Source organism: Falco peregrinus, chromosome 1, assembly GCF_023634155.1.
Source record: "Falco peregrinus isolate bFalPer1 chromosome 1, bFalPer1.pri, whole genome shotgun sequence".
Lineage (NCBI taxonomy): Eukaryota > Metazoa > Chordata > Aves > Falconiformes > Falconidae > Falco > Falco peregrinus.
The window spans coordinates 81,687,881-81,703,428 of NC_073721.1; the positions used below are offsets into that span (position 1 = coordinate 81,687,881).

At 41.3% G+C, this 15,548-nt stretch overlaps 1 protein-coding gene across 2 annotated transcripts in view; it reads right to left on the minus strand.

Moving 5' to 3' along the window:
- Positions 1-5,722: 5,722 nt before the first annotated feature.
- SLC1A2 (solute carrier family 1 member 2) overlaps positions 5,723-15,548 on the minus strand; it is a 99,404-nt gene continuing 89,578 nt past the window's right edge. For both annotated transcript variants that reach the window (XM_055816256.1, XM_027795839.2), the window contains exon 11: positions 5,723-14,782. In XM_055816256.1, coding sequence (XP_055672231.1) covers positions 14,708-14,782 — 75 coding nt within the window. In that variant the 3' untranslated portion in view covers positions 5,723-14,707. The remainder of the gene's footprint in view (positions 14,783-15,548) is intronic.

A 15,548-nucleotide genomic window follows, 5' to 3' on the forward strand; every position in this document is an offset into this window, starting at 1 on the left:
GATGGTTAAGGTCTTTCCACAACATCGATCTCAAAATTATATTTCTGCACGTTTCCCATGTGATAGGGGTGTCTTTTGTATGTCCTTTGTCAACAACAACGACAGCATCTGTGCTAAGGAGCTTGAAACACATTGCCTGGAGTATTATTAAAGGACAATTACCAAGTGCCTCTTCAGCACATAGGAAAAAAGCTAGGCAGGGACAGAGTACATCACCCTGGTTAGGGCTGATCCTCATTGCTCTTTTTGTAGACAATCCTCTGACAACTGTGTTCTGCTTCAGCATACGTAGACGCTAGGGTATTTTGTAAGTCAGTAGGGTTTATTTTATGCTATATTAGGCCATTGGCAATAATTATTTCTCAGTCTTATTAAACAATTCAAGGTTCTGACTTCTCTGGTTGCAAGAGACTTGATTAGTCAAATACAAACCCTTTGGGTAACCACAGGTGCTGACTAGTTTTCCCCTGTGGAGGGGAAAAGGACAGAAAGGTGGCAGGAAAAGTGCTGGGCTGGGCTGTTCCTTACGGTGCAGTTCCACCTGTGTGGGAGTGGGTGACAAACCTTTTCCTTTCAGGGGGCAAGATTTGTGCAAAGGTGCTTTTGGGGTGGGAGCTCTGGGGGATCAGGGACGGAGGGAGGATGAGGTCACTGGCAGAGGAAGTAAAGTGAGAGTGAAATTTCTGTGCTGCTGCTACCGGGAAAGTCCCTCCAACACCCCCAGGACTTTGGCACTTCAATGTTTCACAGCTCTGAGAAGGAAAAAAGAATTGGCCTTTTCCTGTGAACCCACCACCACCAAATGACCCTCTACATTCACTACCTCATTTGCAAACTGATTTTGAATAATTTTCCCCTGGTAGCTTATTTCTCATTATTACTATGCCATGCTGCATGTGGCATCCGCCAAAACCATGTTGAGACCAAGCAGCTGTGACGATGACAAATGAGAGGCAAAGCACAAATTTAGCAGAGATGAGTAACAGTTTCTTTCATACAGCACAGAGACTACTTTTTGTCTTCCCTGTCTCGCCCATTTGGAGTAAGGTTAGCAACGGCAAGATTTCAAGAACTTTTCTCTTCTTGCTCATCTTCCTGTTTTGAAAGTACCAGACTTACACAAATCTTCACATAGGTCAAATGTGCTGCTGCATAGTTTTTTGAAAAGTTGAAGCTGATGAGGCAAACCTATCATCAGAGAAGCTCTCCTGACCTCAAGGGCGCTGGTTATTGTTAAAGTGCAAGTAAAGCAGAGGCAGTGAAAGCTTTACATATGCTTTAAACACGGCCTTCTTTCAAATTTGTCTGGATGGTTCCAGCAAGCATTAAAAAGGTTTTGCCTGAGCAACAGTTTCAAGGAGCCTCAAACTTTTTATTAAACTTCTTACTCTACAGGCAAAAGGGTTTTGGATGAACAAGTGGATGGATGAAACTCATTTTCACACATTCCCTGCCACACAGATCTGTGTGTGGTACGCCAATGTGAATGTCATTAGTTTTGTCTTTTCTTTCAGAAAAAAAAAAAAAATAATGAAGTTTTGGATCAAAACGAGTCTACAAAGACTGTCAAATGAGAAGATGACTTTTTTGTTTTCAGAAATAGACATAGTTTTAATATCTCGGATAGAAGATCTAGCTGTGCAAAATTACTTCTTTGTTTTGAAGATTCACCATGCTTAATACATAATATGGCTTTCCTTTTGTACTAAAATGAAACTCCTACAAGTAATTTATTTCCCATTGTAAAAAATGTCTGTGTAAATTTACAGTAAAATAGGACTTGTCAAGTCAAATAAGATCTGAGATAAATTAAAGTGTATCTATCCGAAAACCCTCAAGCATTTTTTAGAATATTACTGAAAAATCTCACTCTGAAACACCCACCTAACTCGGGCTTTAGCATCTTTTTTCTGGTGCTGAAGCTGAAGCAAGAGGCTGCCTTGTAGGTGATGCCAGAGGCACAGCTGAAGTTAGGGGCATGTAGGCTGGCAGTGGGAAATCAGCACAGAGCTCACAGGCAGCAGAGCCGCTGTACATCCGACAGGTTCCAGGTCTGCTGAGTGAGTCATGAAGGCCTTCAGACTCCCAGAGCAACCCAGGGCAGAAAAGGATGAGAAAAGGCGTTTTCCACCTCTTCTCCAGAAGCTCTAGGTTTTGTACCTGGCATCTGAAAGCCTTGCCTCAGACAATCACGTTAGGGTGAGATCAACTTCAACACCCATATGCTAGTCTCACATTGCAATGTATGAATGGTTTGGTTACAGCAGAGTTTTAGCTTTAAATCTAAATTTACTTGCAGTCGTTGGTGTGCATCTAGCTTCTGGCACCACATACTCAACAGGCTCTTTTGTTTTTCCTGGCTTAATCTGAAAAAAACCCCAAAAAACTTAGATCATTTTCTGTGACCACATTTTCTTTGCATGAATCGAGACTCCAGGCTTTAATTTTACCCAGAACAAACAGTAATAAACTGGGTATGTTTTGCCTTATGATTGTATGTTAAGTCTGAGTTTATATTCACTACTTTTTATCAGCCCCTGTTTTTTAATAACAAGCATCTGGTTCAGGGCTGCTGCTGCAGACTGCTGGCAGCACTCTTGTGCAGCTAGCTCAGAGAGGCAGTTTTCAGCAGCTTTCAGCCTGAGCCTGTGGAATGAGTGTTTCTAAGGTGAGCCTGTTGTAGCTGAGCCCCGCATCCAAACCACAGTGATCTTGGCTGACAACAGCACAAGAAGGGGGAGAAAAGCCCTCCTGCAAGTGCTCTGGACTATAAACATCAATGATACAAGCCTCATAGCGAATCTCTAGAAAAAGTACGTTAAGTTCATTTTACTTTTCAGATGTACAAATGATTCACTGTTTTGACTTTTTTCAAGCTCTGGCAATGTTATGTCTAAATGCTGCCTGTTTATCTGTACCCTGGTGTTCAAGTACATGGGGTTTGTTTAATGTTAAAATTGGTTTACGATCATTCATTCAATGAAGCATGTTTTTTTCTGCAGCAATGGGTCATCAGATTCACCAGTGGAGACTAGTTTATAGTTACTGGGTACTTCCCTGCAGTTGTTTTGTGGTTCATTTTCTAGTTAATGTTTCTTTCGTTCACCAAGAGAATCTGAAATGAACTCCAGGTAAGGATGCTTGTTTGTTTAGCCAGTGACTTAAAAAACAAACGTACCCTCCATTCAAGAAGGGTGACTTTCCCTGCTGTGTAGAGGACAGGTATAAAGCCTATCCACTGGTTACATGCCGGTCAGAAATGGGAGGCACAAGGTCCAGAGCACCAGCTTGCTGCTGGTTCACTGCAAGGGCGCGGGGGCTTCCTCGGGGAGCCTTGTTTAGGGCCATCGTCATTCATGTGGAGCAACACCTTCAAAAATCAGTGCTAAAAAATAAGTTAACAAAGCTTATTTGATCCTAGGAATTTAGGCAATATATGTAACCTAGGTGAAATGACGGAATGCATTTGAGTGCATTTCCTAGCCTGGCCCCTCTTCTCTCCCCTTCGCAGAGTGGGAGTCAGCTGCCTTTTCTGGCACAACTCCACAGCGGCATTTCTCCAGTGGTGTCTGTGGACCACAGGATAGTGATCCATGGAGTACTTTCAGACACCCCAGTAAGGAAACAGTCAAATGGAGGTAGATGTCTCTACAAATGGCTGCAGGAAAGGCAAACGTATTTTATGGTTCGCTCACGAGTGAGAATGAATAGCACACCACTGTGAAAGACAGACTCTGGGCTGCTTTGCTAAATACTCATCCTTGTACTACTCATCCTTTAACTACAGTTACAGAAGCACTGTAAACAGTGTGAGGCCTTGTGCCCCTGGATCCCACCCCCGCAAGTTTTGGTGGGCAGCGGTCACTTTGTAATTTATCTGTCTACACAGACACGTTTTTCTTATCACCGCAGGACCTGCCTGCCTTGCTAACCCTACCGCGACTGCAAGCCCTGGTCTTGCACATGATGTGTTTTCCTTCCCGCGCCTGCTGCGGCGGTGGAACGGTGCGGTGGCACGGTGCCCATGCTGGGCAGTATCTGGCCATCTGCCAGGGCTGGGGACCTGCTGCAGCTTTGTGTGCCCGCACGGGGCTCTGCACAGCTCTGGGGAGCTTCGGAAGCCTGGCAGCACCGAACCATGCCCAGGTACTTGTATGTTCTTGCACTGGAAGCAGTTGCTGCAATAACCCTTGCTAGCCCAACTCAGTGTCATTTTTAATGTTGTTTTCCTCCTAAAACACTGCAAGTTGGGGCCACCTGTTTCTTTCATATCCTTGTCCTGTTTACATGCACTAATAGAAAAGAGAAGACTGTTAAAGGTTTAGCAGCCCTCAAGTGTTCTCTCGGTTTTTCTTTCGTGCCTGAGAGGGTCCGTGACTCACTGTGCTTTATAGCACCTATAGCAGATGCTTTCCTGTAGAGAGGGACACATTCCAGATACAAAGACACTCCTGAAATAACCTTTTTCTCTAAGACTGAGGACATGTAGAAAGAGGGCACACAAGGGGCTTGCAAGGGGGGAGTATTTTCAAAAGGGACAAATCCATATAATTGCAGCATTGGGTCCTGCATGGGTTGGGGTTTTTAGGTCATTCTTGCAGAAACATTGCTTTAAGAAAAGCATCAAACATAAATCACAGTGTAGAGTCTTTAATTTCAAACTTTTTGGCATGATGTGGAACAGAGGAATAACGACCTTTTATGGTAGGAATTTGAACATACACAGTGCACATAAAATACCTGATGGGGAATCCTGAGCGCAACAAACATCAGTGAGGAATTCTACATCAGCAGCACACATTTATTAACAGTGCCTGTTGATGAGGCCACATCGGGATGTTTCCGCCTCTGGCAGAAAGCGGCAACGTGGTACAGCAATGGCAGCAGCTAGCTTGGGCCTCAAATGTCTCTTTTGCCAAAAGATCTTCCCAGGGCCGGGTCAGGACTTCGCTCGGTAGTGACTGCATGGGCAGGCTGCCAGCTGGAGCACTGCCAAAGCCACTTCCTGACGTGCCTGGATTTTCATTGGAAACTTATCAAGTGGATGCTGGCCTTGGTTAGATTAGTAAGAAGCAAGCCCAAGGTTGTGCAGACTGTTAAACCTCACAACCCGGGTTTTTGTTATGTGTCTCGCTCACACAACGGTAGTTACACTATTTCCGTAACGTGTGCTACTCTGAGCATACACGTCTAAGCTTTCTCTCCATTCTTAGCAACGGCCAGTCCTCCGGGCCATGGTTTACTCCGTGAGCATCTCTTAATTCATGTACTAAATAGAGTTGGTTTCTTTGCAAAGTGCTCCAGGGGTTCAGCTACAGGAGTTATTTATTGACTTTTTTAGAAGGGCTTTGAGGAAGACACTTATTTTTCAGCAGCCAGGAGAGGCAAGTAGATTTCTAAAGCAAGTGCAACCGTTGCACTGTATCCTCCTGCCCTTCTAACATCTCTTCCCACTTCTCTAGACTTCGTTGCCAAGAACTGTAGTTAGTGCACCCTGGCCTTTGTGGCAAATGAGCTCAGTTGCAGCCAGCACCCCGGAATATGTGAAGGATATAGTGAGGGGTGAGATTTCTAACCCTATGTCAAAGTCAGGTCCACCTCCTACCCTGCCTGCAGTTTTCAGAGCAGGCAGCCTCTCACACCAGACTGCGTTATCTGAGCTCCTACCCAAAGCATCCCTGTATTGAGCCCAGGCTGACATGAAAACTACACATATAAGCCATGAAAATTATGAATCAACATTTATTGATGATATGTACATAAGAGGTACAACACTTAGTGAAATACTATATTCTTAACTATTTCCAGTACAGAAGCAATGTCTAGTTTATTTTATACGCGAAAGTTACAGAAATCAGTTCACACCGTAAGAAAGCATTAAAAGCAAATGACTACTGATTATTGTGAGGAAGAGAGGATCTGAACTACAAAAATAGACTCAAGTCTATGAGGCATTCCAACTACAATATACAAGATCAGAGCCCAGAGTTGGGAGAATTGTTATCATCTGCATTCATTAGTTTTTAAACAAACTGTGCTATAGATACTGTACAGTATGTCATTTCAAAATCTGGGGAACTTCTTGTGTGTAAGGGAAACACCAACCTTATCCCTCTTCCTTTTTATCCTTTTAACATGAAACATCTGAAAACATTCCAGCTTGTGCCTGGTCGCTTTGAAGAGGGAGCCAGAGGTGATGACTAGGCAGCACACAGCACTGCAGTGTGCGGTTCCTACTGTAGCATCGTAATGGGGCTCACCAAGCAGGACACATTCTGTGCTTTGGGGCCCGATTTTGATCTCCTTCTACTCACAGGGGATGATTATATTGATGAGATCCAGGCCCAGGGTATCTAGAAACAAACCAGCTTCTTCTCGCTGTCCCAAGCTCTTTCAGAACCACCTTCAGGTTTTGCCCCAGAAAGGTCTTATTTTCTTACAGATCTGCACTGTAGCCCTGATTTCAGGAGATTTTTGCCACTGACTATATAGTTTGTACGTCCGTTTTATGATCAGACATACTTTTTGTAAATAACAGGCCTGTACAACAACCACGGTAGCTTGAGAAGCATTTAGCTTAGCAGCCCGCTGCTGCCTGCAGCCTTGCCCACTCACAGCCCTGTGACTGCACTTGCTTCGCTGGCGTCTGTGGTCAAGGAGGAACTGGAAGTGACTCAGAGGTATCCTTCGATGCTGTGACGTGACTAAGGGCCGAGTGATTCACAGTGCATGAAGAGTCAAAAGCAGCCAGGGCATCCAGCAGGAACACAGTTAGATGGATTTTCCCTTATTCATTGTGCCAATTTAAATAGTGACTTATTAAACTTCTGGTGATAGGAGTCCCAACATTTCAAGCAAACAAGAAGAAAACAAAACAGAAACCAGTAATTCTAGGTGAACATTAATTCTTAATGCTTAACAACTGCATTTACAAGGCAGCAAATCGATGCTGGGATTGCTTTCACTCACTGCCGGGGAACTATGCACATGCAGGTACTAACACATACCACACTGGTTAGACAGCTGAAAACTCAAAGTAACATTTACAGTAAGTTGGCTGCATACATGATTCTGAATGTTATCAGAACAGGATACTCCCTAACAGACAGATAAAGCAGTTACTACTACAACCTCATCAGCTAAAGGGCTAAAAGGAAGCAAACTCAGATACAAATGAAAAACAGAAAGTAGAACAAAATTTTAAAAGACAGTCCAATTTTCTACTATGGCTCAATACACAGACACCAATTAAATTAAATTAAAGCACTGCTACATATACTGTATACACCATTTCACTGAAATTACACATTGATAGCTACGTTATCTACTCTAAGTGCAGAGAGGCACTGGACATCATGCTTTAACAAAATGTCAAAACTGGTATCAATAAGGTTTTACAGCTATTAGTAACTCAGCACAACTCTACCTGTGGTTCCTAGTAAGATAATACCTGGTACATCTGATTTAAAATACAAGAAAGAGATTAAAATACAAGGGTATACCAACACACTTCCTATATGTGTATCTACTAGAAATTTTGTCTCCAAAACCTCAGCAGAATAACATGGCCCCATAGTTTTCTGAATAGTTGAAGTATCAGTCACACTGGGACAACAGTACTTGCTATTCAATGTTTCCTTTGTTTTGGATCACAGTCAAAGAGCTAGTAGGCCATAAAAGATTTTTCGTGATGTAATTGTTACGAATATTTATATTAACTTATTTTTATTCCTCTAAAAACTGTTGCTTGTTAATCAAATAGAAATTATTATAGCCACAGACTTCATGCCAACAGGTATTTGCCCAATGGGAACAGATGACCATGATAGAGAAGCAACTGTCACTTGTCCTGGTCAAAAAATAGAGTGGTTGTTCTCTTTAAAATACATAAGAAAGCAGGAGGTATTTGTACGGATGCTACCCAATTACATTGGTCCCGTGGTGATGCTGTTGGTCCCTTTTCAAAAAGGCAAAGGCAGACGGCCAAATCATGAACTCTTTCCACAGGCTGAACTCATATACACTGGATTATAGCAAGATGGACTGGGTACCTGATAATGTACTTCCTGCCCACCCAGATCTCCAGTTTTCTATAAACTGTATTCTGAGTCAGTCAGTTACACATGATCAGATCCTAAGAAAGAACTGCAGGATTTGGCAAAGGTAACACCAGAGGAAATGACAAAAGTGAGGGACGATTGCCCAAGACAGTCAACCTAGAAGATTGTTCAGATTATTACAACATTGTTCCATAATGAACTGCAGCATTTAAGGACATCTTGAAATACCTATTTAACTTCTTGCATTTTGTGCTTTGTTTATAATTCATCACTGAACATAACACAAAAATACTTCATTGATCCCAAATGTTATAAGAAAACTGTTTTTTTTCTAAGGTACAGATCACCTTTAAAGGACTATCCCCATACCTTATACGGTCATATAGAAAGTATTATAAGAAAATATTAGTGTGTCTGTAAATTACAGATACTAGGTAATTTAGTTCTGTCTACACTGTAGTTTCCAGAGAACAAGTACAAACCCCTAAAACATGTATTAATAAGTAAATCAGTATTGAGCATATAATATTTAACAATATAAATACATATGCAGCTTTTTCTCATGCATTCTACAAGTTAGGGTTCACACCAGATCATTGGGAATGGGATATATTTAAGAAAGGAGCAGGATGGGCTGGGTGGAAGTGTATGCAATTGTCTTTAAGAAGGAAGGACAACCTGTAGTACACAAGAACTCACGAGCCCATAAAAACACAAAAATGGTAATGCTATAATCTACAATACTGACTGCAAAATCAATTTGTAAACACGGTTTGCATACAGTCTTTGAAAAACTGCAGAAAAAAATAGAAAAGAATAATACAAAAATCCCTGCAAACTATATTATTTATGTACAAAGCAATATACAGGTACGAGACTATCCAGGTTGTGTGATGCTGCCTGTGACAGTTTCCCTTCATGTAATGGTGTGCGCCACAGAGCATCATTAAAAACAATTGCAGGCCTCCAGAATTTTGAAAAATCAGACTAGAAGGACTGGACATTCTGGCATTGATCAGCATGGGCTCTGCAGCAGAATGCAGCTAGAAGAGGAAGGGGCTCAAAGGTTGGGTGAGAAGTCTCACAAGTTTTCTTGCCTCCCCAAATCCTGCATTAGCCTGTTGGTGATTCCCATCCTGGGCTAGTAGAGACCTACTCAGTGTCTCCGTCGTATGCTTTAGATTTTTTCAATGTTTGGAGCCTGGGTTTTCCATAAGACTCATTGTTGCAACTGCACAACCACCCTATCCGTTAGGATTTGTATCAACCGGTAGTGGGAAGTCACCAGGTTTCCCCCGAGCAGGGGAGCATGTGCAAGGAACGGTTTCCTAGAGCCTCGTGCCAAGGAGCCCACTCATACACAAAGTAAAAGAATTACCAGCACCTGGGCATCAGCAGCGGTTTGACCCATTAATAGCAGCAGAATTCAATTTAACGTCAAACTATAAGGAGGAAAAAATGAGGGAGGCACCCACTGCCCAGCCTGTGCCCAGGCACTGCTGGGGTCATTGCCGGGAGTCCTGCCTTGGGTGTGCCGAACTGCAGGACCTGTGCTTTGTCTGCGGACCGCAGAGACACAGCCTTGGCGCCTACGTGGGAAGAAATAACAATGACTTTGAAAGGAATATGTACTAAATACACTGTCTCAGGTAAACTGTAAGCAAGAACGTAACATAACATGGTGAAGCTGAACAATTTGTTTACAGCTGGACTGCTGCTTTGACACTTCGGTATTGCAATGCTCTTTTTTTTCCCCAGTACTTTAAGCTACACTCTCTATATCATTATTCAGACAAAGGAAATTGGGTAAATATTTTTCCTTCAAAGCCATCAATATGATTGGAGAGAAGAATATAACTCATCTTCCCGAGAGGGCTTTCTGCTGGGAACAGCAGCTTCTACATAGTCTTATACGGTGAATTATAGCTGAGGTGAATTGTGCCAATGGACTATATGCCTATCCTAACAACTAACATGAAAAATATCTTAATTGTGGCCTTAGAAGTCACAGTAATAAAATCAAGGATAGTAATCTGGCTCAAAACAGAGTAATATTACAGTACATTTTTATAAAGTGCCCTTATTTGTCCTTCTGCAAATTAGTTCAAATGCAGCAATAAAAATAGACAAATGTAACTTAATGAAATGAGAAACAGTTATATCAAAAGGATTCTCCTGAGCCTGGTCCTAAAGCTCAGATCCTTTTAAAAGATAATTACAGAAGTGAACGTCAGAGGTGAGGTTTAATATTGCCTGTGGTTTTGGGGATTTGTGCGATTGCTGCTGCGTTGCTACAACAAGGCTGCAACAACACAAGTGAAGATGAGGAGGCAAAGAAAATCCAGGCAGTTGCCAGAATAAATATGTTCAAACACTGTTGCTGCAGCTTCTCAGATGAATAGTCTGCTCTTCTGAGTGTCTACTGCTGGAAAACTAATGACCCTGGGAGTGATGGAAAATGAATCAGAAATCTGTATTACTTGTACGCTTTAAAGTGGCATAAAGTTTGGAATTCCATGTGCTTTGAGAAAGAAATTGAGAGCAGCTGTATCTTAGAAAAGAAATGGAAAAAAAACCTTAATGATAGTCATCCATATTTTTGTGCTGAGTTTTAAATTCATTGCTGGACTTTTAGCATAGAAAAAAGTAGGCAAAAAAGAAGCATTTTGGCAGAAGTCTTCTGGATGTGAGAATCAACGTCATCATAAATCGCAGACAAAGACTATCCCCTAGGATGGGATTGTGAAATATCTTATAACTTAATGGAGACGGGAAGGGATCTGACCTTTCCTGGAAGACCATGATTCCCATAGATTTCAGTGGGGCTTTCACGTAGTCAGAGCACTGCAGGCACAGGTTTTACTATAGCAAACAGTTTTTTGAAGACATACTGAGTTTCTCACTCATTCAAATGGAAGGCGCACATCCCACAATATGGTTCAAATGGCTTATCCCCTACCTGTTTCAAGCACCTTCATGTGAAGACCCGCGCGCATTTCTTACAGTGCTGGTGCAGCCTTTATCTTCTAAAGGAAGCAATGAAGAAACAAATTCAGCAGCGAAGTGCTCTACCTCTTCTGTAGCTCTAATGTACAGGATGCTTTAGTTTCAATGAACAGATACTAAGAGCATGGCGACCTAGCTTAAGCAGTAAATGAAAAAAAAAAAAAAAAAAAAAGCAGCAGCAAAAAGCAAAAAAGCCAAAAAAGCAAATGCATAAGCATGTATTTAATTAAGTATGCAATTAACTGAGTCTTCGCCTGGTCTATACTTTTCCATGTGCCCATGTGCCAGTGTCAGCAAACCAGACAGCAAAGGATATCACAGTTGCACAGACAAGGGTGGGCGTGGGTGTGTGGAACTGACAGAGCAACAAATGAGATGGATATAGAAAGAAATGTTAATTTGTTTAGGAACTACACAGAAAAAAAAAATCGCTCTGCTTTTCCTTTAATTTTGCCACCCTAGCACTGCAAACAAAAGATCGGCCAGATGCAAATTAATGCAACACTCCTGGTGAAACTAAAAGGAGACTGGCCAGTAGCCAGCAATGCCTGCTGAAATGCGAACCCTGTATTAGCTGAAGTGGCTGGTCTCTGGGTTATTTTCTGTTTATTTAGTTAAGTAGCAACCCAGCCTCATGTGGAATGAGCAAATCGAGAAATGCAAGCCAAGAGTGAGTTACATTTTCCCAGAGAAATGGAAAGCTTTTTGATGGTTAAATACAGTGCTGCGCTGGAGTCACACTATATTAAATATTCAGTCAGGCTAAAAACAGAGGAGTATACCAAAAACAACATTTCTCCTTCTCCCACATCCACATTTAAATAGAGAAGTACCATCGTAATTATCTTTTGAAACATCCCTGAGTTACTGTATCTACAGAATTACTATGTTAAAATCACAGTCTGCTATTCTAGTCCTATCAAAAGACCCAAATTTATTCTTCCTTGTGTGGGTGGGGTTTCTCCAGCATCTCATTTCTTCCTCCCCTAATCTCTATCCAAAGAAGCGCTCTTCAAAGGACAATACGTCCCAAGTGGGTAAGTCTAAGCATATTCTAACTGTTTCTCAATAGATAATTTTGTGGAGCTGCCTAGTCACATGTTGCTGGCATCCCTAGTTTTTTCCAACGGCTAAACAGTCTCCGATGACAGCTAAAAGTGCATGGGACCCATTTTTTAAAGGTACTTTCAAGGCAAGCAATCAGTGTGGCTGCTCCTAGGAAACTACTACAGTGAAGAGGAAAAGAAGTCATCTATTAATGGGTGAGCTGTGCCACGAAACAGCTTGAGAATGCTGGATATAAACCGGGGTAAACACTGCATGTTATTCTTGGATATAATTACCACCCAAGTCACAGCAAATTTCACGTTATGTGAGCCAGCACCCTCAGAGCAGGCAACACTTTAGAGTACCTGCACACCATCCCAGGCACATTTCTAGCACATAACCCAGCAGTAAAAATGTCTTTGAATGTAAATTGGGAGAAGCAGCAGTCAGCTATAGGTTAACTCTGAATATCCTGATACCAATGACTGAGGAAAAGAGAAGACAACCTGCCTACCACTTCCTCAAATATCCTACAATTCCATCACTCACACAAAAAACAATCCTTAAAATGCTTCAGGAGGCCTTTGGAAAAGGTCTCCACCTCTAATGCGTGTTAGAGGCCTACAGACTTCACAGTGGTTCAGTATTTGTTAAATTATATCGGCCACCTTGCTTGGGACTGTAGCCACGGCATGCAAATGAGGACAAAATACAATGGCAAGAAAAACATTCCACAACAGCAAATGCTTCCATGAGGGGCACTCCCCCAACGGAGCTGATCTTGCACATGATGATCCATGCCAGTAGCCTTGGCTGGCTCAGGTCCGTGTGCATTTTTGGAGATATTTATATGAATGCAGATGAGCAAAAGCAGATTATATTTATATTTCAATAGCTTCTACAAAGCCAAATACCACTCTACATTTAAACACGTTATTTCTGTTTAAATCCATGACAGGTCTGAGCACAGGCACTGAATGGCCAATTTCCGTAAATGTTTCAACCCTGTTTTCTGACACTTTTAAGTGTACCATACGCTCATACTCTGATTCGTTCTGAGAACCTCTCAGAGCTCCCCCCAAAACTGCACAAAGCGTATTCTGTGCACAGAGACTCCCAAGGTCGCATGGCTCAGCTTTGCTATAGAACATTGCTAACAGTACAAATAGCATTCAACAGTGCCTTAAAACTGCTGAGTATTAACAAGGACCTTTTAAAGCACTTCACAGGGTAATAATTATCACTCTAATTTCTTCTGACAGGATGAGTCAGCTATGTTGACAAAACACCATCTTGTTAATTCAGATGCCATGTGCTCTAAGATAAATGTATCTGACATTAGAGAGTTATACGTGTTTGTTACTCTGCAAAAGACAGAGAGAGAGATGTATATTCAATGTACGGGTCTAAATCCTGAAATCCTGCTTTATTCTTCATTCTGTCCTAACCCTGGCCAAATTCTATTAACCTTATGTGGAATTCAGCTTAGCAATGAATTCAGGATTTAGCCATTCTCTGAAATATGACATATACTTGAAAGATGGCTTTCACTGCACACCAAATGCTACTGATGATTGCATTCAAAAACTTAATTTCTTAGAGCAATGGATTCAGAATTTGTTTATAGCTCATTATCAAATACCCAGTCATGGCATCCATGATCAGTCTCAGCAGTACCTTACTTGAGTAGTCCAGTCCACACGAGGAATCCCTCTGACATCAGTGGAGCAGGGTGAATAGTAAGGTGCTACCTACTTTAAGAATGACATAACTGAGCCCATGGTATTCTGTATTTTGTACATCAGGCATAAATTTAGTGAAGGAACTACCAACCCTTGTAATACTGCCTTGTACTACATGACGCGTTGTGGTCACAAAGCAGCACAGCCCCAGCATAAGGCTGCACCTGCCCTGGGACAGCCGATAAAAACACATCACATGCGCATACAAATCCAAGGTCTTGTCTTGATGTTAAGTATTAGTTGTACGGATCTAACCAAATGTTTGGGATAATCTACTAACTTCTACACATTAATCTTGTCCCTGGATCTAAGTTCAGTTTAAAGTACAACTAGGCACAAAAATACAGTGCTTGTTATTATTAAAACAAATAGAAATCTTTATGGATATTTTCAAAAGATATTTCAGCCATACAGTGCTAAATAGATCAGGTATGCCACAAGAGTCACCAAAACACTTGAAGGTTTATGTGGTGCTATGTTTCTCTCGTATTTGTGACCCTGAGTCTCTGTAGTGAACCGTACTGGCACTTTGATCTTCCCATTTTGCAGCATTTACATTCTCTGTGTCTTGAATGAAAGGGGAGGTGGGTGAGAGCACATTGCACTGCATGGAGTATTCTCCAGCTGCATCATCCAAACAGTAACACAAGGGAGACAGATGGTTATGTATCATTGCTTGGCAAAGACACTACCATGACTCGATGAGATCTTTGCTAAGTTTCAGTTAAGAAATTAAGTAAGCAGAAACTGTAGCTGTTAAATAGAAAAAAGAGAAATCTTCTTTAATCGTGATATCTTTTGCCAGAAGATAGCTTCAGGGCTTACTAAAGATGGAGCTAGGAACCTCTTCCCTTAGTTTTCACGTTTCCAAGGCTCTTCTTCAACAACACTGAAGTCTGCAGATTTGCCATTGGTTGCCAGTGTTACCTGCAAGTAATTATCATCAACAACCAACTTAAAGGCCAAGGCACTTTGACAAGAAAAGTCATGAGTTTTATATGGAAGATCATGATATTTACAGGAATTACATACACCATGTATTATTATACATGTAAAATGCATTTATTCAGAATTCACAACACTCCCAAATAGTGAGACTCCTGTTCATTTATTATACTGTCTAGAAAACATCAGCAGTAGGAAAAAAGTTCTGTATTTTCTTAGCCTTTGCTGTAGTGTTTTTTAAATAAATATTTCAGATTCTACTCCTTTCTATCTCTTATAGATTTATCTGGATTATTTAAAAAAAAAGATTTACTTTTTTTTTTATGTAGAAAGCCATATTTTTTCAGTGGAATTCCTTAGCAAAGCAGGATAGCTGATGCAAGGACATGAAAAATATGCAAGGCCAGAATAATCATATAGATGTCTGTCTATACAAACTCACCTACAATTACACCACCTTTAAAGAAATGGAGGAAAAGATACACTGTGAAAGTATCGTTCATTATACCACTATTTCTAACAATGTAGTGAAAGACTTTGACTATAGTCATAATGCTATCTTTGTCTCGCACGTAGTACAGCAAAACAGCACTCTTGCCAGTAAAGGTGTGTGTTAAAATTTTTAGGTTTTAAGTATGGTAGAAGACCAATAGTGATCTACAACTCACAGTAAACACTGGCCAGTACATCACATCCCAGAAATCACTATAAATAAACACATGCTTCCAGAAAGATAGCTCCAGCTAAA